General features: G+C 35.7%; 4 protein-coding genes across 5 annotated transcripts; 2 read left to right on the plus strand and 2 right to left on the minus strand.

Annotated features, from left to right (window-relative positions):
• Nucleotides 1-3,469: 3,469 nt before the first annotated feature.
• Nucleotides 3,470-6,707, minus strand: LOC108214728 (uncharacterized). The gene is made up of 3 exons (XM_017386924.2): nucleotides 6,596-6,707; nucleotides 4,501-5,757; nucleotides 3,470-3,916 (listed from the first exon to the last, which is right to left on the minus strand). Exons 2-3 carry the CDS (start codon nucleotides 5,685-5,687, stop codon nucleotides 3,802-3,804), a joined length of 1,302 nt encoding a protein of 433 aa, XP_017242413.1. The 5' UTR covers nucleotides 5,688-5,757; nucleotides 6,596-6,707; the 3' UTR covers nucleotides 3,470-3,801.
• Nucleotides 6,708-8,400: 1,693 nt separating this feature from the next.
• On the plus strand, nucleotides 8,401-12,294 carry LOC108205183 (uncharacterized). Its single transcript, XM_017375017.2, has 8 exons — nucleotides 8,401-8,711; nucleotides 9,700-9,849; nucleotides 10,339-10,515; nucleotides 11,071-11,162; nucleotides 11,246-11,310; nucleotides 11,441-11,543; nucleotides 11,809-11,919; nucleotides 12,000-12,294. The coding sequence occupies exons 1-8, from the start codon at nucleotides 8,621-8,623 to the stop codon at nucleotides 12,126-12,128; spliced, it is 918 nt and encodes a 305-aa protein (XP_017230506.1). The 5' UTR covers nucleotides 8,401-8,620; the 3' UTR covers nucleotides 12,129-12,294.
• Nucleotides 12,295-12,839: 545 nt separating this feature from the next.
• Nucleotides 12,840-17,508, plus strand: LOC108203300 (probable splicing factor 3A subunit 1). 2 transcript variants are annotated; one of them, XM_017372123.2, is made up of 4 exons: nucleotides 12,842-12,963; nucleotides 13,345-13,410; nucleotides 13,622-15,791; nucleotides 17,058-17,508. In XM_017372123.2, exons 3-4 carry the CDS (start codon nucleotides 13,674-13,676, stop codon nucleotides 17,325-17,327), a joined length of 2,388 nt encoding a protein of 795 aa, XP_017227612.1. In that variant the 5' UTR covers nucleotides 12,842-12,963; nucleotides 13,345-13,410; nucleotides 13,622-13,673; the 3' UTR covers nucleotides 17,328-17,508. The 2 variants fall into 2 exon arrangements, with proteins under 2 accessions (XP_017227620.1, XP_017227612.1); XM_017372131.2 differs by lacking the exon at nucleotides 13,345-13,410 and having other exon boundaries at nucleotides 12,840-12,963.
• Nucleotides 17,509-17,617: 109 nt separating this feature from the next.
• Nucleotides 17,618-21,331, minus strand: LOC108203310 (vacuolar-sorting receptor 7). Its single transcript, XM_017372138.2, has 12 exons — nucleotides 20,873-21,331; nucleotides 19,881-20,576; nucleotides 19,702-19,790; nucleotides 19,559-19,628; nucleotides 19,310-19,393; nucleotides 19,134-19,210; nucleotides 18,976-19,057; nucleotides 18,753-18,835; nucleotides 18,599-18,662; nucleotides 18,346-18,474; nucleotides 18,148-18,251; nucleotides 17,618-18,061 (listed from the first exon to the last, which is right to left on the minus strand). The coding sequence occupies exons 1-12, from the start codon at nucleotides 21,174-21,176 to the stop codon at nucleotides 17,951-17,953; spliced, it is 1,893 nt and encodes a 630-aa protein (XP_017227627.1). The 5' UTR covers nucleotides 21,177-21,331; the 3' UTR covers nucleotides 17,618-17,950.
• Nucleotides 21,332-22,798: the final 1,467 nt, after the last annotated feature.

Here is a 22,798-nt window from a genome sequence, read left to right on the forward strand (position 1 = left end):
GCAATCTATTGATATATATAAATTATTATTATTACTCCAGTAAAATCCAAGGTCAATTGTTTAAAAGAAATTGCCAAGTCTCTGTCATCATAAATATATCTTAAGGTTCACGATATATACAATTCAGTTTATGCATCATCGGATAATGTGAAAGATAGAATTTGTTTTGGATTAGGAAAAGGAATCTTGATTATGCAAGTAAATGTCAGTTGTCTTATTGAATAAAACATAATTTTGTTCTAATCTGACGGTGCTTATTTGTTCTGTATACGATTCAACGGATGATAAGCTTTTGATAGTGAGAAGACCATGCAACCAAATTATCTTTCTTACACTTGTTATATATAAGTATATAATATAGTATATTGGACTAAGAGTCAATCTTTCCGTATTATGGGCCTTTCTTTCATAGGCCTAAATGATATACAACAAAGAAATGTAGATTGTAACTATAAATTGGATCATTTTTTACTTCGCTGCTAGGCCTGTAACGTAGATCATTTTTCACTCCGTTTCTAGGCCCTAGGCCCGTAACTTAGATCATTTTTCATTCCAATGTAGGCCCTAAGCCCGTATTTGATTTTGAACCAGAATGTTCTAGATTTATCCAGCAATGGTCCTCCACTTTAAATATCAAAATCAGTGACAAAGTACTAAACTAAAACAATCAGGGCAACCACTCCATCGTCTCCATTTCAGAAAAAAAAATATATGTGTGTGTGAGATCTTTTCAATCCAACATCTATCGATTCAGTTAAAGCACACATATCATATATGTTTTTGTCGATAATTAATTATTTTTAATTATAAATCTTGTATGTTATTATCAGTGGCATCTTGAATGATAAAAAAGTCGTCCACATTTCGAAATATTAAGGATGCGTTAACACCTAGATCGATCTTAATGGTGTGGATACGTTGACAGTAATCTTAATTGAGTAAGAAATAATTTGATTTGTTGTATTTGTTTCTTCAAAATGATATCATATACGTATGTGTCTTGTATCATTAATACTTTTATTATTATATCAGTGATACAAATGGAATAACACAATAAACAATGAAGATAATACTCCTTAAAATTGGCCGGACGATGAGATGGATGAAGGTTCGACAAAGCATGGTAAGTTTTAATATTTCATATTTTTACAAAATTATTTTGTGTGGATTTATTCATATCTATCGACCAGTATTCCTTTGTATTCAAACACCTGATATTAAATTTTTTTATATGATATATCATTAATTTTCTGATTTATTATTCAACAACTATCAAGTTTGTACGGATAGAATATTAAATATTAAAATGAAATTCAGTGTAATGGCTTTTTTAATCTTTTTTTTTTGACAGAGTGTAATGGCTTTGGACGGATAGAATCTTGGGCAATTTCTGGCTATGAAGATGGCTTACCGGTCATTTGGGTATCCACAGACACTGCTGATTATGATTATGGCAAACCAGCTAGTGTCTACAAAAAGCTTTACATATGGTCAGTTCTATGAGAAGGCTCGAGCATGTATTGAGTTTCACAAAAGGTTATCAAAATCTAATGGTGGTCATCCTCATCTGATGAGTTACTTGCTGCAGTCCTTTGCTCAATGAGTGGGTGTAAGAATTTTCCCGGTGGTTCGTCTATCAGAATTAATTGTTTTTTGGGGTGAGTTTATTTTTGACCAACTGGATTAAAAGGAGAAAATTTTGGAGTTTTTTTATTCAGAATTCGGTTGTAATTGATATAGAAATTTCGGTTCGGTAAAATAACCGAATTAAATTCGGTTCATTATTCTGTTATTTTATAATAGGGAAAATTAAATTGCAGGTCCCTGAACTATTGACGTTTTATTGTCTAGGTCCCTGAACTAAAGATTCCGTATTTCAGGTCACTTAACTTTTTTGTTTTCTGATCTAAGTCCTTCCGTCAAAAAGATTCTAACAGTGTTAACTAGGGTTCTTGAGTTTCATACAGATCAAAGCAATTTTGAAGGTGTTAGTGTTATCTAAATTCAAAGTTCAAGTAGTCAAATTGAAGCTTGAGTCGCTGGCGACACTCATATGACACCAATTTTCAAAAATTATGTTCAATTTAAAATTTTATAAATTTAGGTCACTAAATTCAATAAAGAACCCTAAATTTATGGTCAAATTTGGGGTTTTTTAAAATTAAATCTAATTTGTGAAAATTGTTGTCATATGAGTGTCGCTAGTGATTCAAGCTTCAATTTGACTATTTGAACTTTGAGTTTGGATATCACTAACACCTTCAAAATTGCTTTGATCTGTATGAAACTCAAGAACCCTAGTTAACACCGTTAGAATCTTTTTGACGGAAGGACTTGGATCAGAAAATAGACAAGTTAAGTGATCTGAAATACGGAATCTTTAGTTCAGGGACCTAGACAATAAAACGTCAATAGTTCAAGGACCTATAAATTAATTTGCCCTTTTATAATATAAGTATGTTTGAATGATCAAAGTGAATTGTGACCTGTTTCGATTATTTACATTTCAGAATCACATTGACAATCAATTAAGACAACGAGGCCGTAAACACTGGACATCCAATTTCATGATCGACTCCAAACGAAATCGTAACTATAAGCAGACCCAAACCTGAGACTAAACAAATAGTACTTCACTCTATTTTTAACAAGTAGTCCTCTAATAATTAACTTCAATCATAATTCTTTGAGAAAATACTTCAATCATAAACGATAAACAATAAATAATTGTTAAAAACAAGTTATAAAATTATACTTTATTATTCCTATAAAATATAGTTATATTATTTATTTTTAAGATTTTTTTACTGAATAAAAAATTTGAAATATAAATATTTATTCAGAAAAAGATAATTTCAAAAATAAGTTATAAAACTATATTTTATAGGATCGCGCTCAAAAGAAACCCATCCTTAAAATATAACCATAGAAACTACTAAGATTATGTTGCACGACCCTAAATTTTAAATGAATTTTTAGCATCTAAATTTAAATACATATTTTTTGCATCGTTGTGTATGTTAAAAAATAATTTCAAAAAATAATTTCAAAATATATACATAAACACGACACTTTTTAGCAGTACAACTGCAAAACCCTTATACTAGAGGGTTCTAAGGGTTCTCATGCTAAGGGTTCTAAGTAAAACCCTTATACTAGAGGGTTCTAAAGGTTCTCATGCCAAGGGTTCTAAGTGGAACACCATTAAGTGTGTGCCCATAGTGGGTTCTCATGCTAAGGGTTCTAAGTAAAACCCTTATACTAGAGGGTTCTAAGGGTTCTCATGCCAAGGGTTCTAAGTGGAACACCATTAAGTGTGTGCCCATAGTGGAAAAAAATATAGAGAGATGAGTGGGATATCAGATATGTAGTCACACCCCTGCTTTTATATTTCATACTTACGCAAATTTCGTCCACTTAGCAAGGTACTATACCACTACAATACAATGAAGGCACCAATTGGACCCCATTTTAAGTCTATGATGAATAACCTTGATCCAATTTAACAATCTTACAGAGTCATATGCCAGCAAAGACCACTGGATTCCAGTTTTATAACACTAACCAGATAACCAGTTCATAGACTAATCAGGCCCCAGACGCTAACAGAGAACATATTAGCAATGCTAAATGTCATATTCCCCGTCCCAGAAGTTCAGGACCATGAAAGTAAATTATGCCAAATACAAACACAAAAGTTATAGTATACAATACAACTAAAGCGCTAGTCCGGCACCTATTGCAAAATTAGAGCATTCTTTATGCATTGATCTGCATCCTTGTATGATGAGGAAAAGAAAGTTATCGAGACTCCCAGTCCTTTATTTTCTTGCTTCCTTTTGGTTTAGCAATTGGAGCATCCATTCCAGCCATTTTTGCATTATATTTGGCTCTAAGAGGATCATTGTAAGTCCACCTGCAGTAATAGAAAAATTAGTATCTAGAGAATCCATATATGTAACGTGCATTCAAAACATTATTTGTCGAGACTGGGCATTAATTCTGAAAAAAAAATAATTCATGTATATGCTTGTTTTCTGTTCTAAAAACAGAAGTCTCAGCTTAATAAACAAAGAACAGTCCTTGATCTTTGAATCTGGTATGAGTCTTTAACTCCCAACAATTACCACTTCCACAACAAAATAGCTGACCCTTGCCTTTTGCCTTTGTAGGAATAGACAAAGGCTCAGGTAGATATGGCAGGAAGTCATAATCAGTCAAAAGGTTTGAAAGTTATAATGCAAATAATTTTGAAGTGTTTATCTCAACCAAGGGCCTGAACTAGTGTGACATCCTCACACTAGAAGGAAATTTAGGAATAAATAAAATTTAACCAACAAAACATATGTAAGCAAATGCAACAAAATAGGTAGCATATTTTAATAATTAGACATCAAATAAAAGACTCAGACTGATCTTAGACAGCACCATACAAAGCTTATATATCTTATAAGGATAAATGCCGAAACAAAAATTTAAGACAATAAAAACTGCACTTACGGATTATTCCAATCAGTGGTATCCTCGTTGACGAGATGAGTCCATTTTGTTCTTCCACTGCGGCCAAAATGCTTAACCTGCATGACTTTAGGTAATATCGTCTTGTCCATCTTATCCTCACCAGTTGGAGCAGAGAAATCACGATAAAATAAATTATCTGAACCGGCAGTTGACGAGCGATCATCAGAATCTGTTTGGTAAAAGGCGCCCTTATGGTAGTATTTCTGCATAAACCTCCATTTCTGCTTGGATGGAGCAGCAGGCTTTGGATTTCTCCTCTCCCACTCTCTTCTTTCTTCCTCTGTCATATTTCTTACCCTCTCAATCTCTTCCTTCTCCTTCAACATTGCTTCTCTGTCATCTCTATCCCTCTTGATCCTTGCAATCTCACGCACCTTCCATGCTTCATATTCCTCTGCCTCATTCAGGTCATCATCAGTGTCAACATCTGCAATATCAGCATCTAGTTCCATATTCTTCTGAATTTGTTCATCCTTCCGTATCTCCTCAACCACTAATTGCTTGGTCTCGATCTTTCTCTCTTCCAATCTCTTTTTCATTAGATCCTCAAGTGCACGGTCTTCTGCCTCAAGCCTCTCACGCTCAGCTATGGTATCCCTCTCCGACTTTGGAACAAAGACAGGTTTAACCATTGCAATGCCTGGTTGTTCTTCATCTGAATCCGTCTCATATTCAGATTCTTCTTCCTCCTCTTCCTCTGCTTCATCCTCCTCTTCTTCTGGAAGCAGTGCTGCTTCTTCTTGCTGCCTCTGAAGCAACTTCTCCCTAATTCTTCTCCTCCTTTCATCTAAGGCATCCTCATCCTCTTCCTCTAAATCCAGCCCTTCTTGCCTTCTATTCTCCTCTTCAATGGTCGAAATTATTTCAGCTTGTCTGATACGCCTGTGATCAGCTCTTACTTCTTCACGATTATCTACCTTGCTCTCTGCCAAACGGCGAAGCCTGGGGTCATCTCTTTTTGCAATATCAGCATCTTCGTGACTGGGAAAAGCCTTCTCCAAGGCAACTGCCCTAGTCATCCGCATATCCTCATCTTCATCAGGATCATCAGCCCATTCAGGAGCTTTACCAGGCCAGTATCTTTTGACTTTTGTCTGGCCAATTCTCCCTCTAAGCTTATCCCTAATAGCAATCACAGTATCACTAACGCCCGCTGTTACAGACATTGTCCTCAAAATTAAAGGCCAGAATCTTTATGATAGAAAGAAATATCCTCTGTATGCTCCAGACGACTTCCTGCAGATATATATATAATCACGGATCATATTAGAAAGTGATCAAACATCTGAGAAAGTATCCATGGTGATCGTACATTTTTACAACTAACATAACACTACAGCAGAAGATTAAATTTATTGCAAGATACACAAAAATATCATACGCAATTAAGCTAAAAAATTGCGAAAAAAACAGAAGGGAAAAAATTGCATCCACTTGTATATCGACACCATCTGTTAAAATAATTTTTTATCATCTTCATGTCATATCATTCCATACAAAAACACCTAAAGCTAAGCTCATACTTTTGCACTATAATATTCAAATATCATTCATAAAAACGCAAACAAATGCACTGATAATCATGAAACTAGTTTTACTTATTTTACAAAAAAATCTCCCAGCAGTTAAAACTTAAGGTCCTAAATTTCTATAACCAACTTTACCCCGGAAAAATCCTCTACACCTACATCGGAAAAAAAAAACAATATTATTATCATTATATAATATTCCGAGCAAATTAGCTGCTTTCTCCTAGCCAAACTCGAACAAAACATTAACCACCGCTCAAACTCAATCTCGAGTTCTCGACTACCATTCGCATCGCGAAACTCGAAACAATTACAGCGCTATCAGCAAATTCCCATAACATCCTCAACTCCACATTACAAAATCAATGAAGTCGCGAGATTAGATTAATAGAGTCTGTAAGAAAACCCTAAATGCACATTGTGAAGACATGATAAATCACAATATAATAATTAAAAACACAAATTAACGATAGAAATAGAATCGTGAATTGAGATAATGATGAACATAATTCAGCGTTATAATTTAATCAGAGAAATTTGAATACCTATGATTATTGACGAGGGGCGAGATGTTTGTTTCTCCTTGTTGGTTCAGTTCAGAGGATCTATAATGTACATGACATAAGTATACCCGTAGGTTGGAGCGGGTCGGGTTGGGCGGATGTATATGGGTTTTAAAAAGACCGGTGGGCAATTTGTTACTGGGGTAATGCGAGTTTTTTTAAAGGGTTAATTATCTAGTTGGTCACTAAAGTGGGCTTAATATATCAAATTGGTCACTGAACCCAAAAAGGTATCAAGATGGTCCCTGAAGTGGCCATAAATATCAAACAGGTACCTTGAAATATAAGTTCAAGCAGTAAAAATATTATTTATAAAATTTTACATATTATTTTTAAATGTTACCAAAACCAAGTAAAAGGTTATGACTTCTAATATTTATGATAATATATTTCGATTTTATCAAGTTTATTTATTATTTATTTTTAATTAAAACAAATAAAATAGCTATATAATAAAATATAAAAAATAAATAAACTTGATAAAATATAAATATATTATTTTAAATACTAAAAGTCATAACCTTTTAGTTGGTTGTGGTAACATTTAAAAATAATGTGTAAAATTTTATAAATAATATTTTTACTACTTGAACTCATATTTCAAGGTACTTGTTTGATATTTATGGTGACTTTAATGACCATCTTGATACCGTTTTGAGTTCGGTGACCAACTTGATACATTAAGCCTACTTCAGTGACCAATTTGATAATTAACCCTTTTTTTAAATGAGTTTATGTTTCCCGATTATTTATGCGATCAGATATAAAGAATTTGGGTATTATTAGATTTTAAATTTAAATGAGTTTAATTTTTTCTTTTAAAGAGAATGCTGAAATTCTAGTTTTGTCCTTCACTATTTAACAGCAAAACCAAAATTTTAGCGAAAAATTAACTAAGCAGGTTTTAAATGGATGAGTAGGAGAAATTTATCGATGCAATTAATTAAAATTTCATTACATATTTATTTTTGAACGAAATTTGTGAGGTTTAAATTCAATCAATTCAATAAAATATGATATCGATGCAATTTACATCTTTTGAAATCTGTTACATATTTGTTTTTGAACGAAGATTGTGAGGTGTAAATTCAATTAATTCAATAAAATATAATTCCATCTTTTCTTATTTATCATCACCGAATATTGTAATACTTTATTAAAGATCGGTTTAAAATGTACTATTATAACCTGTTGTGCTATGAGACAGTAGAAAAATATATTGTATGTTAATGTTGTTGATAATAAATTATGGATGATGCGTTAACATATAAATTGATTTTATTTTTTTTTGTCGATAAATTCAAAAATCCAATCTCCATGTAAATTGATTTTTGCTTTTGTAAAATCAAGATTTTCCTAAAATATATCCTATTATGATAACAACCACTTATTTAAATGAGACATTTTTGTTAACTTATCTTAATAATAATGATAATCTCGATGTTTCCATAAAAAAATGATAATCTCTATATATATAAAGATATCTTTCTATCAAATTTTGACCGCTAAATAAAAAATTATTACTTCTTATGTTTTTTTATATGACACTTTTGACTTGAGCACGTATTTTTAGGTGAGTTGACCGGGCAGTAAAAATCATTATTTCTAATTGATTTTTTTTTGAATTAAAATTTTGATTGCATATTTTTATTCAAAAAATAAAAATTTCAAAAATAATATTTTTAACTACCCGCATTAAAAGTGTGTGCCAAAAAGTATTAAATTATTGGCCCTCGTTCCTTCTGAAACTCACATATCCAATCCAACTGAACTGCCTCAGTCTCTCAATCTTGTGCACTTCGAATGTGTTATCTAGATTTACAACAGACAACCTGTTTTGTATGTACGTGTTTGTATGTACGTGTAGGCTGACTGAACTTGTACAAATATGACAAGAAAGAGTTGGTACACTTTTCCAACTTTACTACTACTATCTAACAACTGAGATAGAGAAAGAAAGAGCTCTCTCTCTCCATAAAATCTTGCAGAGCAACTGAATATACAAAGATGGCAGCAGCAAAAATTGAGTCAATCTTTATATACCCCATCAAATCCTGCCGTGGGATTTCTGTTTCTCAAGCACCCATTTGCCCCACTGGTATGATCCTCCTTTCAAAATCCAATCTTTTGTGTTTTTTTTGTTATTTTTGATGTTCTTGAAGCTTGCTTGTTTCTTTCAGTGATTGTTGACTTGTTTGTTCTTGAGATGTTAGCAGTAGAGGACTAGAGTTGTGTGAAAGTTTTATGATTTTGCTACTAAATCAAGCCAGTTGGTTGTGAATTTGACTAGAAATTAGCAAGTTTTAGTGGTGAATTTTGTGTAGTGTTAGCTGAAATTTGATCAGTGAATCACAAAAAAGTTCCTTGAGTTTATGTATGGCTGCGAAAAAGTGTTTTTTTCCCCTTTTCCTTTCAATAATCTTGAAGAAAATTAGTTGCAAAAAAAAATTCATTGTGATTCGAAGAGCATGTTCAGAATGCGAAGTAAATCCTCTGATTTGTATGATAATGTTGAACTTGCAAACCATGTGAATATGTGATAGAAACCGAATGTATTCTAACAGCGGAAATTGATTTTGTTTGTACTCCGGTGCTTGAAGTTTGTTTTTCTTGTTTTTATGAATCTGACTATTTGAAACAAAACATGATTGGCAGAATCAGGTAAAATATGAATTAAACAAGTTACGGTTAGTTTAATGAAATTTAATATACTTGTGCAAATTAAAATTTTGGAGCATGTGACATCTCCACTCATATAATTGATTACCCTTGGTCAAAAAGAAGCGCCTAGTGTGGCTACATTGACCTTGTGTAATTTGCTTATGGAAATTGATAGGTTATACTCTGATATGGCAATTAGCATCACAAAGAGATATACAATCTACAACACCTGAGCTAAAAATTTAGTTTTGGTCGCTTAATTTGATATCTATTATAGTCTTCTGTCCAGTATCTCTATGTCCTAGTAATTGTTGTGTATCTGCACTAACTGAAGATTACTCATATGGATATAAAGGTTATATAACGTTGATATTTATCGCTTAAAAGTGTGTTGTCAGCAATCATAACTATTTTTACTTGTACAGGATTTCTGTGGGATAGGCACTGGATGGTTATCAATGCGAAGGGCAGGGCATGTACTCAAAGAGTAGAACCTAGGCTTGCTTTAGTGGAAGTGGATCTGCCAAGTGAGGCATTCTCCGTTGGTTGGAAGCCTACTAAGAGCTCTTATCTGGGTAAATTTAATATACTAAATTTAATCGGCAACTGTATTGTCTGCATTATCTGATGTTTATTCTATCATGTAAGTTTTGTAACTTCTGTGATTCCCATTTTCTGGAAGTAGGAAACTATATACTTTGCCCCATACACGAGGAACAAGATATTGTCTTGTTTCAGCGCAGGACCTTGGTTCCTGACTGTTTCAGCATAATCAAAGTATTCTATATTCCACAAAAATCTCCATCAAAAAGTCAGTATGGATTACTTACTCTTATCATGATCTTTCTGGTTGGAACTTGAATTGTGTGGCCAAAGAGCTGGGCCTATAACCGTGTATCTTTTTACCTCTTAATCTTATTCAGTGAACATGATTCTCCAAGTGCTGACCTTCAACTTTATAGTTGATTATCTGAACTAAATCTAAATTTTTTACCCCAGATTTTATGTGTATAAAAAGTAAGTTATATTTGATATTGTCTAACAGTTGTCTATCTCCCCCACAGTGATTAGGGCACCTGGAATGGATGAGCTGAAGGTGTCATTAAGCAAACCTAGTGAGAAATCTGAAGGAGTTACAGTTTGGGAATGGACAGGTTCTGTGTTGGATGAAGGAGCAGAAGCATCAAAATGGTTCACTGATTATATTGGCAAACCCAGTCGTCTAGTGCGATTCAATAATGGTAGTACTCAATCTATTGTGTCTTGTAGTAAATCTTTTTTTTTTTTATTAAGTTATATAGTTGAGACGCAAAGAGTTCGAGTCTCTATTTTACGTTTCCTATACCGAGTAACAAAAAAGCGAGGTCTTGTTTTCTTAAGTAGTATTCTCTGATTGAAGTTAATGCCCGTATTATAGCTAAGGGACCAAATATAAGTGACATGTACAGTAGCTCTACTTCATCTTATAATGAATCTTGTCTCTGCGTTTTTGGTCGTGTGATCAAGTGGCGACCATTCATTGATAACAGTGTTCAAGATGCCTAAGTTCAAGATTTTTTGGAATATATGTTGTGAAATGGATAGGTAAAAGCTGAATCTTCATCACCATTCTTTGATAACAGCGTTTAAGATGCCTAATTTCATACTTTTTTGGAATATATGTTGTGGAATGGATAGGTAAATGCTAAATCTTTATCGCCTTCATGGCGGAAGAAAGTCTTTAGGCTAAATATATTTTAAAGGCAACAATGTTCTATTCAATCGCCGTTTAAACATAAAGATATTTGCTCATACAGATTCTGACTCCAGGCCTCTCCCCGAATATGCCCCTACTCCTGGATACAATCTTGTGTTTACCGACCAGTATCAGTTTCTGATGCTTTCCCAGGTTATTTCAAACATTTATGATTAAGATAATCTTTATAGATAAATGCAGCACTGGTGCCTAATATGTGTATGTATCATATGCAGGGATCTTTAGATGCACTTAATAGCCAGCTGGAGGAGCCTTTACCCGTTAATCGTTTCCGCCCCAGGTCTAACTTTGTTTCATGGCTTTGTGATATATCCTAATCTGATTTCTTAATATTACTTTATTATCTTTTGGACTTTTTGTCTCACATATAAGCTGTAATCTATAGTATTAATAACACTTGAATGTTGCAGCATATTTATTGATGGCTGTGAACCATTTGCTGAGGACCTGTGGAAGGAGATCAAAATCAACAACATAACTTTCATAAGCATTCAGTTATGTCCCCGATGCAAGGTTAAACTTTACCCTAAATGCTCTATCCATTGGAAAAGTTGTTTTTTCTTGTATACATATTCAATTCAAGAACATATTGCATTAATATTATGTACAGTATCCTTCTATAAGCAAGGGAATATTAACATGATCAAGTTTAGCATCCTTTTTTAAAGTTAAGCTTGATAATTGATTCTTTTTTTTTTCTTTGTTTAATATCATTTCATTTGACACATACTTGCTGCAGAGTTTCATTTATTTTTGTGGACTTCAATATACTTTTCAGGTACCCTTAGTTAACCAAGAGAATGGAATACCTGGGCCAGAGCCGAATGAAACACTGATGAAGTTTCGATCTGATAAAATCTTGCAACTGAGTACAAAGCACCATGGAAAGGTTAAGCTCTAGAACGAATCATTTCCTTTCCTTACATTGAATCTTTTTCCAGATACGAGTTGTGAAATAATTTTCTTCAGGTCTACTTCGGACAAGGTTTGGTCTGCAGCAAGGACTCATTTGATGAAGTTGGAGGGATGATACTCAAAGTGGGAGATACCATCCATGTGGAGAAGGTGTTTGCTTCGTATGCTGATGCCATAGCTTGAATGTATTAACAATCAATCATGCAGTTACAGTTGAATAAGCAGTGCACCAATGGATAAGAAAACTTAAAGATGATTGTTATTCTGTGATTTATCAATCAATTCTAGTAAGGCACAACTTTCTTGACAAAAAAATATAAAAAAATTAAGCCACAACTTTAGAATGTTATTTTGGCTTTAAATTTTCAACAGCGAATGCCTGCAAATCTGCAATTGTTCATGCCACTCAAGTGTACCTCTAAATACCATCAAGAATGCACCGTATATTTTTACCATTCTAAATTTTGATAAATTATAAAAATGCTCCCACAGAAAAATATAAGTTTTTCCGAAAATTTGCTTGTGTCACGTAAAATTTGAATCCGTCCAACTTACAGCCGCAATAACATATACAACGACAATATATTATCTACTTATATTTGATACACGATATCAACAACATATTTTAAAAAAGACTTATCTCATCATATAGTTGATCTCAAATTTATGAATCATATTCCTATTCACTTTTTATTAAAATTTGTTATTTATATTTCCCACATCCCTTATATTATTAGGCTTAATGATTTTTTTGGTCTCAAAGTATGTGTGGAAGTTCTGATGCGGACTCGAAATTTAAAAATGATGCGGACTCGAAATTTAAAAATGTAGCTCACGACCCTCAAAGTATCTTTATTGTACTTTTTAATCCTTTTTAAAAAATACGTATAAATCGGGCCACCTGACCCGACCCGACCGAGGCGGCCGGTGTTGAAGTATATTTATCCGCATCTATCCTGGTGTTTCCCTAGAACGACCCCGGCAACTCATCACTCTTCTTTCTCCTCTCAATTTTCAGGTACTAATTTCTCTCTCTAATCTCTACACACACGCACACATCATATCGTATAATTCATATCTGTTTAAAAATTATGTGTTGATGACCTAATTTATAATTTTTTTTTCAATTGAAAATCCCTAAAACGTACTCGCTACATGTATTGTTCATCTCTTTAATTACTTTTTTTTGCTCTTGAATTGTGTCAAGATTTCAACTTTATTATCTGGGTTTTGTTCACTTTAGGGTTTTAATTCATATGGTTTGTTGGTGTGTGTGTGTATTTGAATCTTGTTTCGCGTTGTTTATCAGTCAGATCTAGGTATTAATGCTACTGTGCTATGGAGTTGCTGTGCTTTCGTATTTAGCGTTTTTGTGATATGATATATTTTAATGTATTAGGGTTTTAAGATACAGAGATGGGGGTTTTACCGAAACAGATTTCGTACTTCTTGGAATAAATTTGAGGTATGCGTCGAGAGGTTAATTTGAATTTTTGAATTGTTTTATTATATTGGTTTGTTTTAATTGATAACGCGTGTGTTTGCGTGGTGGAAGTTTACAGGGAGTTACATCGTAGGGAAGAATTGATGCGGGTGTATGTAGTTATACTTGTTGATTTGAATGAATGAGGTTCGGATACTAATGGAAATGATGGTGTTGTTTTGTTTTTTTGCAGGAAATAGTGTTTTGAGTGAAGGGGTTTGTGTTTTATTTGGAAGTAGATTAAGATGTTAGGCTCCGGGCCGATACTGCCGCTTCCGGCCCCACCCACGGATGGGAATCTTGGTCCTCTCCCGCCATCTCAATTGCAAGATAGGGAGATTCAAGATATCGAGGATGAAGCAAGCAAGTCCAGTGCGGCTCCTGTATCGGTTGCAACTCACACCAAAACTATTGGAATTATTCATCCACCACCGGACATTCGAACCATTGTTGAGAAAACAGCTACTTTTGTGGCAAAGAATGGGCAAGAATTTGAACTTAGAATTATGAATAATAATGCCAACAACCCGAAATTTAATTTCTTAAAATCTTCGGACCCGTACCATGCCTATTATCAGCACCGTTTATCTGAATTTCGTAGTCAGACATCTACAACGCAGCAGCCTACTCAAGGTTCAGATGCATCTGGTCTGGAATCGACAGCTCCTGCTGGCGAAGACAGTAATGCGGAGGCAAAGCCAGATCCCTCGGAACAGTTTAGGACTGTTCGGAAACCCCTTGAACCTCCAGCAGCAGAGCAGTACACTGTCCGTCTTCCCGAAGGCATTACAGGGGAGGAGTTAGATATAATTAAGCTCACAGCACAGTTTGTAGCTCGCAATGGGAAATCATTTTTGTTGGGACTCACGAGTAGGGAGGGGAATAACCCCCAGTTCCACTTCATGAGGCCCACGCATAGCATGTTCATGTTTTTTACTTCGCTGGCGGATGCATATTCTAAAGTGTTGATGCCTCCCAAGGATTTGACTGATAAACTACAGAGTAGTGTTGACAGCATGACGACCATACTTGAACGTTGCCTTCACAGGTTGGAGTGGGAACGTTCTCAAGAGCAGGCAAGGCAAAAAGCTGAGGATGAGGTAGAGCAAGAAAGGATACAGATGGCTATGATTGATTGGCATGATTTTGTTGTTGTTGAGATGATAGACTTTGCTGATGACGAGGATGATGATTTACCACCTCCAATGACTCTTGAGGAAGTTATAAGGAGAAGCAAGATGTCAACTTTGGAAGACGAAGAAATTATTGAGCCTGGAAAGGAAGTAGAAATGGAGATGGATGAAGAAGAGGTGCAACTTGTTGAAGAAGGCATGAGGGTTGCCAGTATTGAAGAAAATGGTGGTGATAAGCCAAGTGAAGCCAGAATAACCCCAATGGAAGAGGATCAACCAATGAGAATTGTGAAGAACTGGAAGAGGCCTGAGGAGAGAAATCCTGCTGAGAGAGACCCAACTAAATATGTCGTCTCCCCGATCACTGGAGAGTTAATTCTTATAAATGAGATGTCTGAACATATGAGGATATCTCTCATTGATCCCAAGTACAAGGAGCAGAAGGAGAGAATGTTTGCCAAGATTAGGGATACCACTCTTGCTCAGGATGATGAAATATCGAAAAACATTATGGGACTTGCACGGACCCGTCCTGATATATTTGGTACAACCGAGGAGGAGGTATCCAATGCAGTCAAGGCAGAGATCGAAAAGAAGAAAGATGAGCAACCAAAGCAGGTCATATGGGATGGTCATACTGGGAGTATTGGGCGAACTGCAACTCAGGCCATGTCTCAAAATGCTAATGGAGAGGATATAAACGATGCGGCAAGCAATCTTCCTGGCCCTGCTGCTCCTCCTAGACCTGGTATGCCGTCCATTCGGCCACTTCCTCCACCTGCTAATCTTGCTGTTAACATTCCCCGACCCCCAAATCCAGGTCAATATCCAGCTCCTCCAAATAGTGGGGTTCTTGCTCCACCTCCACCACGGCCACCACTTCAAGTGCGGGCTCCACCACCCCCAATGCAAATGAACTACGGACAGCAACCTTTCATGCTTAATCGACCTCCTGGGCCTCCATCGATTTCTGTAAACCCACCAAGTATTCCTGTGCCACCACCACCAGGATCTCAGTATACACCATTAGCAGCTCCTCGACCTTATGCACCCCATGTCATGCCACCACATGGAATGCATTTGGTTCAGCCACCTATGCCTCTAGGGATGCCCCCACCACCTCCACCTGAGGAAGCTCCTCCTCCACTTCCAGAGGAGCCTGAGCCAAAGAGGCAAAGGCATGATGATTCTTTGCTTATTCCGGAAGATCAGTTCCTGGCTCAGCATCAGGTATGGAGTATCTTTAGTTTTTCTTATTATGCTGTAAGTTTTACCCTTGAATGTTGTGTGTCTCTTCCTAAAGTAAACTCTCTGTGGTTAACTAACCCTCAAACTGGATAAGGTGCAAAAGAGGACTTCTGTTAATGACACGGATTCAACCGATAAAGATATTTTAAAAATTGATCAGCAAAACCACTCTCATAACCTTGAGAGGCGGTGTATATAATAAAATTATATTATAGTTGAAGAGATTGATTTGCTAGCAAATGTTCTGTTGCCCAAGTCTAAGTATTTGGTCAGGAGAAATTTATTAACTCTTTCACAGGGATTTTAGTTTAACATTGCAAAAAAATTAATAAATTAAGCAGCAGGCGGGAAATATTTACACATTTCTGTTTAATACATCAGAGTTGAAACTGGAGGGAATGCATCTTAACCTACCTCTATTTCTTCTACTTCATTCCTAACAAATGCAAAATTTTTGAAGTATTAAATTTTAAACTTGAGTTTCCAGTTTACATGGGAATTCAAAAGTTTGAAGAGAGAGAGAAGTGTGATCTACATGGTTTTTGAACTAGGTGGCTTGTTGCCTTGAATAATGAAGATTGATTGCCGATGTCCCTAGTAGTAAATTGCAGATTCCTGCACTTTGTGTGGAATAACTACATGGCTTTGAATTGTCTGTCCCACCGTAGATCTACAGTCTGAATAAAATCTGTTGTACTAAATATACTGGCTGGTATATTGATTTCATATGATACGATCATATGACTAATTGTCTGGTTATTCATATTCTGGCGAGCAAGCCTAATTGTCATTTGAAGATATGTTTTTAATCAATATTCATGATGCCTGTTGATTGTATATGGACTGACTACCCAATCTTGTTGACTGGCTTGAAGTAAAGTTTTTTCAATTGCATTTAGATATATATAGAATACTATAAGAGGCCGTTTGGAAACATGCATTTTATTTCAAATGATGGATTTCAAATGACAAGATTTGAGTTGTCATTTCAAATCCTCAGATTTATACTAGTATTTGAATGGGTGGATTTCAGATGAAATCCAAATCCAAAAGTTATTTGATCAAATCCAGGATTTCAAATGAAATCCAGATTCCCAAACAGGCCATAAAGGTGTTTGTGGGTCAATGTTGCAATATAACACTGTGATCCAAAAATGATGAGTATATTTTATGGTCTTTGTTTCAGTACTGTTTCTCATTTTTTGTTGCATTTCTGATTGATGTTTTGTCTTTCTTCTTTGACCACAGGGACCAGCGCACATCAATGTGTCTGTGCCAAATATTGATGAAGGAAACCTGAAAGGGCAGGTGCTGGAGATTAAAGTACAATCGCTGTCTGAAACAGTTAGCAGCTTGAAAGAGAAAATTGCTGGAGAGATTCAGCTTCCTTCTAATAAACAGAAACTGAGCGGAAAGGCTGGCTTTCTCAAGGATAATCTTTCCCTTGCATATTACAATGTCGCAGGAGGAGAGACACTTTCTCTTTCATTGAGAGAACGTGGTGGTAGAAAAAGATAAGATGTGTCATCAGGGGATCTCTTGAATTTTGATTGAAAATTTCATTAGCGTTAGTTATCTCGAGAGCTTGGCAACTGTTAAATCAGCTTTACATTCGCTCATTCATATTAGTCACAAATCTGAAACTAACATTTTGTTATGTACAACTCACTTGGAAATTGGATGGTTGCTTTTTTGTGTGTGGTTGGTGTTTGTACTTTCTGTTCTAGATATTTCATCATGGTTTGCTCTTGCTGCTTATAGTGCACCCTGTAGTTTATATGATTTGTCGACACGGATAGTTGGGTACGTAGACCGGATATGTGTGTGTATCGCTGCAGTATGCATCTTTTTTCTGTACTCTAGTAAAACATATGAGAATCATGATCATGGTCATGAATGTTCAATTTCATCAAACTTACAGGACTTTCTCTATTATGTACTTCTAGCTTCAATTTACATATCCACAACTACAAGCCGTATAGAAGGGGGTATAGCCTAACAAATTTTAAGAAACTTTGCGAATCCGTTCTTTGAACCTCAACTTAGCTGCTGTAGTGTTGAGATGTCAGCCATGGTATCTCCTGCATCTGCAAGCTCAGTCTTCTTCCTGCTTAATACGAATATTCTAAAGCTCGTCTTCTTTACGCACTTTGTTGCAGGGGTTCGGCCTCATGCTGAGTAACCTGATTGTGCTGGCCGTCGAGCGGCATGTACTGCGACATAATAGCCATGATTTCTGAATCCATATAAGTCTGCAGGAAAAAACAAACAAACACCCAATTTAGGTCGAGGTTTTCATAAATTTAACACGATTCTGTTGCGTAAAATGAATATATACCCGCAGCCTATATTTGTAGAATAAGTAGCCAGCAGTTGCAGCAGCCGCAGTTGTTCCCAGGACCAAAAGGGTAAGAAACCAACCAAATTTCGATGCATTTTTCGCTGTAGCAGAGATGCAAAAGTGAAAACATAGAATAGAAGAACTGGACTGTAAAGTTGTTGATAGAATATGAAATGCTGTAAAATGTTATCCTACCGATACATGTATCATGTTCTTTTATGTAGAGCTTGTCTCCCTTGCATTTGCACTCGTATCCGCCCCATGAATTTTTACAGGAACAGCCATCACAACGACAGACATGATCTTCCGTGCATTCGTTGATATCTAGTGAAGAATCCAGGGAAAAATAATCAGAAGTTCCCAGATAGAAAAGCAGTTTAGTACTTGTATTGACAAGCTCTTGTCTGTCCCGACACCAGAGCCAAACAGGCTCTAACTGTTACCGTACCTGCACATTTATGACCATCCCCCCGGAAGCCCTGTGGACAGCGACAGCCTGATAGATCCGAGTCCTAATTCCATAAGAAAAATTCAGCAATCCAGAGATATTTTCAGAAATATAAAATAGTATTAAATGAATCAGGAGAGCAAAATCACTGAACTGAGCAAGCTGAGAAAGTCTGTCCATTTTTAGTTTCTGACCAACAGCCTCCGTTGCTTATTGCACACCTTCCAGGTCCAAAAGCTGTCAATAGAAGTGAGAATTAGTTGCTAGAGACGGCAATCATTCTTCCTACATATTCTAACAACTAACGCGTAAAATTACTACTAATGCCTATGTATTCATCTTGACTGTATTGAATGTATGATTGTCACAACGTGCACCTTCACAAGATTTGTATCCGTCTCCTCTGTATTGCACTCCATTTGCTACAGGGCATTCGCAAACTCTTCCTCTGAATGTGTCCTAAAATAGAAGGTGGTATGAATAATTAAATTTATGTCTACTTAAATTCTTACCAATTGTAAGTAGGTTCTGGTACCTTGCAGGCAGTTATATTGGACCTCACGTCGCTCCAGCAGCCACCATTCCTCTCGAGGCACTCATTGGTCTCCAGAGCTATTAGTTAGAAAGACCGAGGGTATAAATGTGAGTAAAAACATCTATTAATAAACTCATGACTCATTACTATTGGTACAACAAAAAGGGTACTCTGACCTCCACTGAGACAGATCGGAGGGTCTGCAGTCTCCTGAAATCCAGCACAGATGGCCTTCAAAATTGCAGTCCTTTCTAACTTTCCTATAGAAATGAAAAACAATAAGCTATGCCTTACTACAAGGAAAAATGGAATATACTTAGTTATCAAAAAGTAAAAAGATGATAGTTTCTCGGATAGATATGGTGTTAACTTTACTTTGAGTCTCTGTGACGATGAAAAACATAACAGTTAGTTGTCTAACTAACCTCTGTACTGAACATTGTTTATGACCAATGTTGGTAATATAGTAATATCACCGCGAGATCCTTCCCCAACCTGTTAGATAATTAATTATTAGAATCTAGAACAGACTGCATCAACAATGTATGAATGAGAAGAAAGAACTAACTTGACGATCTTGTTCAATCTTTAGGACTTTATTTTCAACATCAGCTTCAGGATCACCCATGCAACTTCTTATCTTCGCAATTGGGAGATCTGGGGGAAGTTAGATATACGATATCAGAAAATTTAAAAAGAGATGATTGTAATTGTATAGGAAAATTGATCCCTTGGAGTAGGACTTGCCTAGAGATTCCATGACAGATTCTGCACATTCTTTGCTATACCTCATTTGCTTCATCGAACACCTGATATGAAAATCCGTGACATAATCCCACCATACCCATGATCTATGACTCTCATTCGCGACTCTATGCACACAAAGTTGTCTCAAGTTCTCAATGACAACATCTCTTCCTTGATACCCCTTTCCAAAGTCATTTTCCGGGTCAGGTGCACAATATCTTCCGTTGTTTATGCACTGAGACTTGCACTGATCACTAAGAATAAAAGGCTGTGGACAGTACCATGTGATATAATGTGGCGTAAACATTGTGTAGCCACCCTTCTCAAGAATCTGAGCATGCCCCTTGAAGTCCTTAACAAACTTCATCTGCTCATCACAGCGAATTCCACATTCATCGTTGCTATTAGTCCAAAATTCATACTCAACCCTCTGATCAGGGTGAGGCATCGACTCTCTCCAGTCTAGCCTTATCACCACATCCTCTTTACCTTTCTGTATGGCTTCTCTCAATGTGTCACCGAAAGATTTCTCAATTAGAGCTGATGGAATCCCAATCTTGTCTATATAACCATTAGCATCACTACTTTCTTGAGGAGAATCCATGGTTATCAGAGGCTCATCTCTGTCGTCAGCCACCAATACTGCTGCAGCTCCTGCTTCTTGCCCATTCCAAGCCTTCAACGCAAAGTAGCACTCTAGAATAACATAAAATATTCATTAAATTAATCAAAAACCGCATATAACTTGTTACGTGACCAATTCTCCCAAAATCTCAACTTGTTGGGATGAGGGCTTACCTGGATCATATTATATTCTGACCCTAGTGGAACACGGGAGGAGGGCTTACCAGGATCATATTATATTCTAACATAACTAATTACATAAACCAATATCAAAATAATTTTTCAAAATACAAACTGATGATTCATCTTTGATTATCTGATTGTTTGCTGGAAACTACAAAACTTTTCAGAATCTTGATTATTAGTACCTCCGCGATCAAGAAGAAGGATGATCGGACGAGAAGACTTAGACTTGAAGGGCTTGTCACCATCGAAAGAGCTGCAACCATTGGAGCCCTTCTGAGGATAAACAACAGACCCTACCATAGAGCCTCCATAATCAGGAACTCCAAAGTTGCCTATAGAAGCATCATGTCTCGTATACCTTAAATCAGAAGGTGACAGAACCGAAATGCTCTCCTTTTCGACAACAAATCTGCCTTCAACCACATAGCAAGCGATCACCACACCAACAACAGCAACAAACAACATAGCCATAGAGTTCCTCATCATTCATGCAGATAAAATGTGCATAATATAAGTACCGAAAACTCGAAAAAAGGATGAGGTATGGAATGGTAAGCAGGGGACTGGTTTGGTGGGGGGTTGCAGGTTGAAGTAAATAACAATGAAGAATGATAAAGTAGAACTAACAACTAAGGGGCTGGAAAGAGGACTTTTGCTTCTACTCTACATATTTTGTGTGTTTTCATGCTGATGCTGATGCTGCTGCTGATGTCTTAGCTGTTGGCTTTACTGGAACGTTAAGGAAACTCCATGTTTATCCAAATACACTTATACACCATTTTATGCCTTTTTATTTCACAATTTTTTCAAAGAAAATTTAACGAGAATGAGGTTTAAAAAACACCCTTCATGTTAAAATTCAAAGTCTTTTCATTATGCAACTTCTTCTTTTTTTTTTTCAATCGAAAGAACTCTGAGTTATATAATAACTAGATGATGTAAAATATATGGAGAGGCAGTTGACATGTCTTTTTATGTTTAATTGACTGCATAATTTACAATTTGCGTGTGGGGTTATTAAGCCTTAACTATGATTAAACATTTGAACTTAGATCAGTCTTGTCTGCTCGTGCTCAATGGTGTATGCAGATGGGAAGTCAAGGCAAAAGTTTTTTTTTTTTTTATTATTTAAATTAATGCAACAAGGTTGTATAAATCGTGACTCGGAACTAATCCGTCGACCTATCGATTCAGGATTTATCATGATTTTTTTTTGATAAATCGGTGTTTTTTAGTCAAATCGTAGTGTAATTCATAGAATACTTTTTAAAGACAAATCAGGAATTAATTAGAGAATTTTCAATAAATCCGATATTTTTAGAACATGGTTAAGGGGTAGTATTTTTTTTTTCCTTAAAAACATTTTAAAGTGGGCTTGTTGAAGTTTATAGAAGTTGGAAAACTTTGAGGTTGTAAACTAACAGACAACTGTCAGTTAGTTCAAAGTCAGTCAGTTGTCTGCTACTTGTCAGATTAGGTAGATATCAGAGTGTTTTTTTTTTTTTTCAAGATTCAGTTATCATGGGACAAGATATCACAGTTGCAAAATACTTCTGATTACCATAAAGAGAGGATAATTTACCAATTGAATCAATTAGGACTTACGAACAGAGGAGACCATTCATGGAATAAGAGAGAAATTCTGGAAAAATTGGGAAGGCTGTGAGAACCCGAGAGAGACGACAGACCTGGTTTAATATATCCGCGAGAGTAAGGGCATAAAACGTGACATCCTATAAGAACTAGTGATGAATACTCTGGGCAGCGGGGACTGAATAATAACAGATCGTTAGCCCTTACCAGGATCTTATATTATTTAAACAGTTTCTACAGTCTGCATAGGATGTATCTTGAAGAGTTCAAGTATAAAAAGATGGTACAAGAAATTTTAGAAGAGTTGGCAACAAATTACTGGAATCTGCTTGTAATGAAAAAGAGATTATAAGAACTGAAGATGAAACAACAATATATACGATGAACAGATGAAATTTTGTACCAATATTATGAGTACATCATCACTTCTGTTACTTACACTGATGTCTTCTGAAATTTGAGGTTTGGCAGTTCTTCAAGAAAAACTGATGAGAGTCGAAAGAGTGTGATAATCT

Source organism: Daucus carota, chromosome 1 (assembly GCF_001625215.2).
Source record: "Daucus carota subsp. sativus chromosome 1, DH1 v3.0, whole genome shotgun sequence".
NCBI lineage: Eukaryota > Viridiplantae > Streptophyta > Magnoliopsida > Apiales > Apiaceae > Daucus > Daucus carota.

Bases quoted from the DNA above. Each gene is read 5' to 3' on its own strand.
- LOC108214728 (XM_017386924.2), bottom strand. From the start codon at position 5,687: ATGTCTGTAACAGCGGGCGTTAGTGATACTGTGATTGCTATTAGGGAT. The intron at 3,917-4,500 runs GTAAGTGCAGTT...CTATTACTGCAG, and splicing joins ACCACTGATTGGAATAATCC to GTGGACTTACAATGATCCTC.
- LOC108205183 (XM_017375017.2), top strand. From the start codon at position 8,621: ATGGCAGCAGCAAAAATTGAGTCAATCTTTATATACCCCATCAAATCC. The intron at 8,712-9,699 runs GTATGATCCTCC...TTACTTGTACAG, and splicing joins AGCACCCATTTGCCCCACTG to GATTTCTGTGGGATAGGCAC. The intron at 11,544-11,808 runs GTTAAACTTTAC...TATACTTTTCAG, and splicing joins AGTTATGTCCCCGATGCAAG to GTACCCTTAGTTAACCAAGA.
- LOC108203300 (XM_017372131.2), top strand. From the start codon at position 13,674: ATGTTAGGCTCCGGGCCGATACTGCCGCTTCCGGCCCCACCCACGGAT. The intron at 15,792-17,057 runs GTATGGAGTATC...CTTTGACCACAG, and splicing joins AGTTCCTGGCTCAGCATCAG to GGACCAGCGCACATCAATGT.
- LOC108203310 (XM_017372138.2), bottom strand. From the start codon at position 21,176: ATGATGAGGAACTCTATGGCTATGTTGTTTGTTGCTGTTGTTGGTGTG. The intron at 20,577-20,872 runs GTACTAATAATC...ATGTTATTCTAG, and splicing joins CCTTCTTCTTGATCGCGGAG to AGTGCTACTTTGCGTTGAAG. The intron at 19,629-19,701 runs GTTAGTTCTTTC...ATTATCTAACAG, and splicing joins AGATTGAACAAGATCGTCAA to GTTGGGGAAGGATCTCGCGG.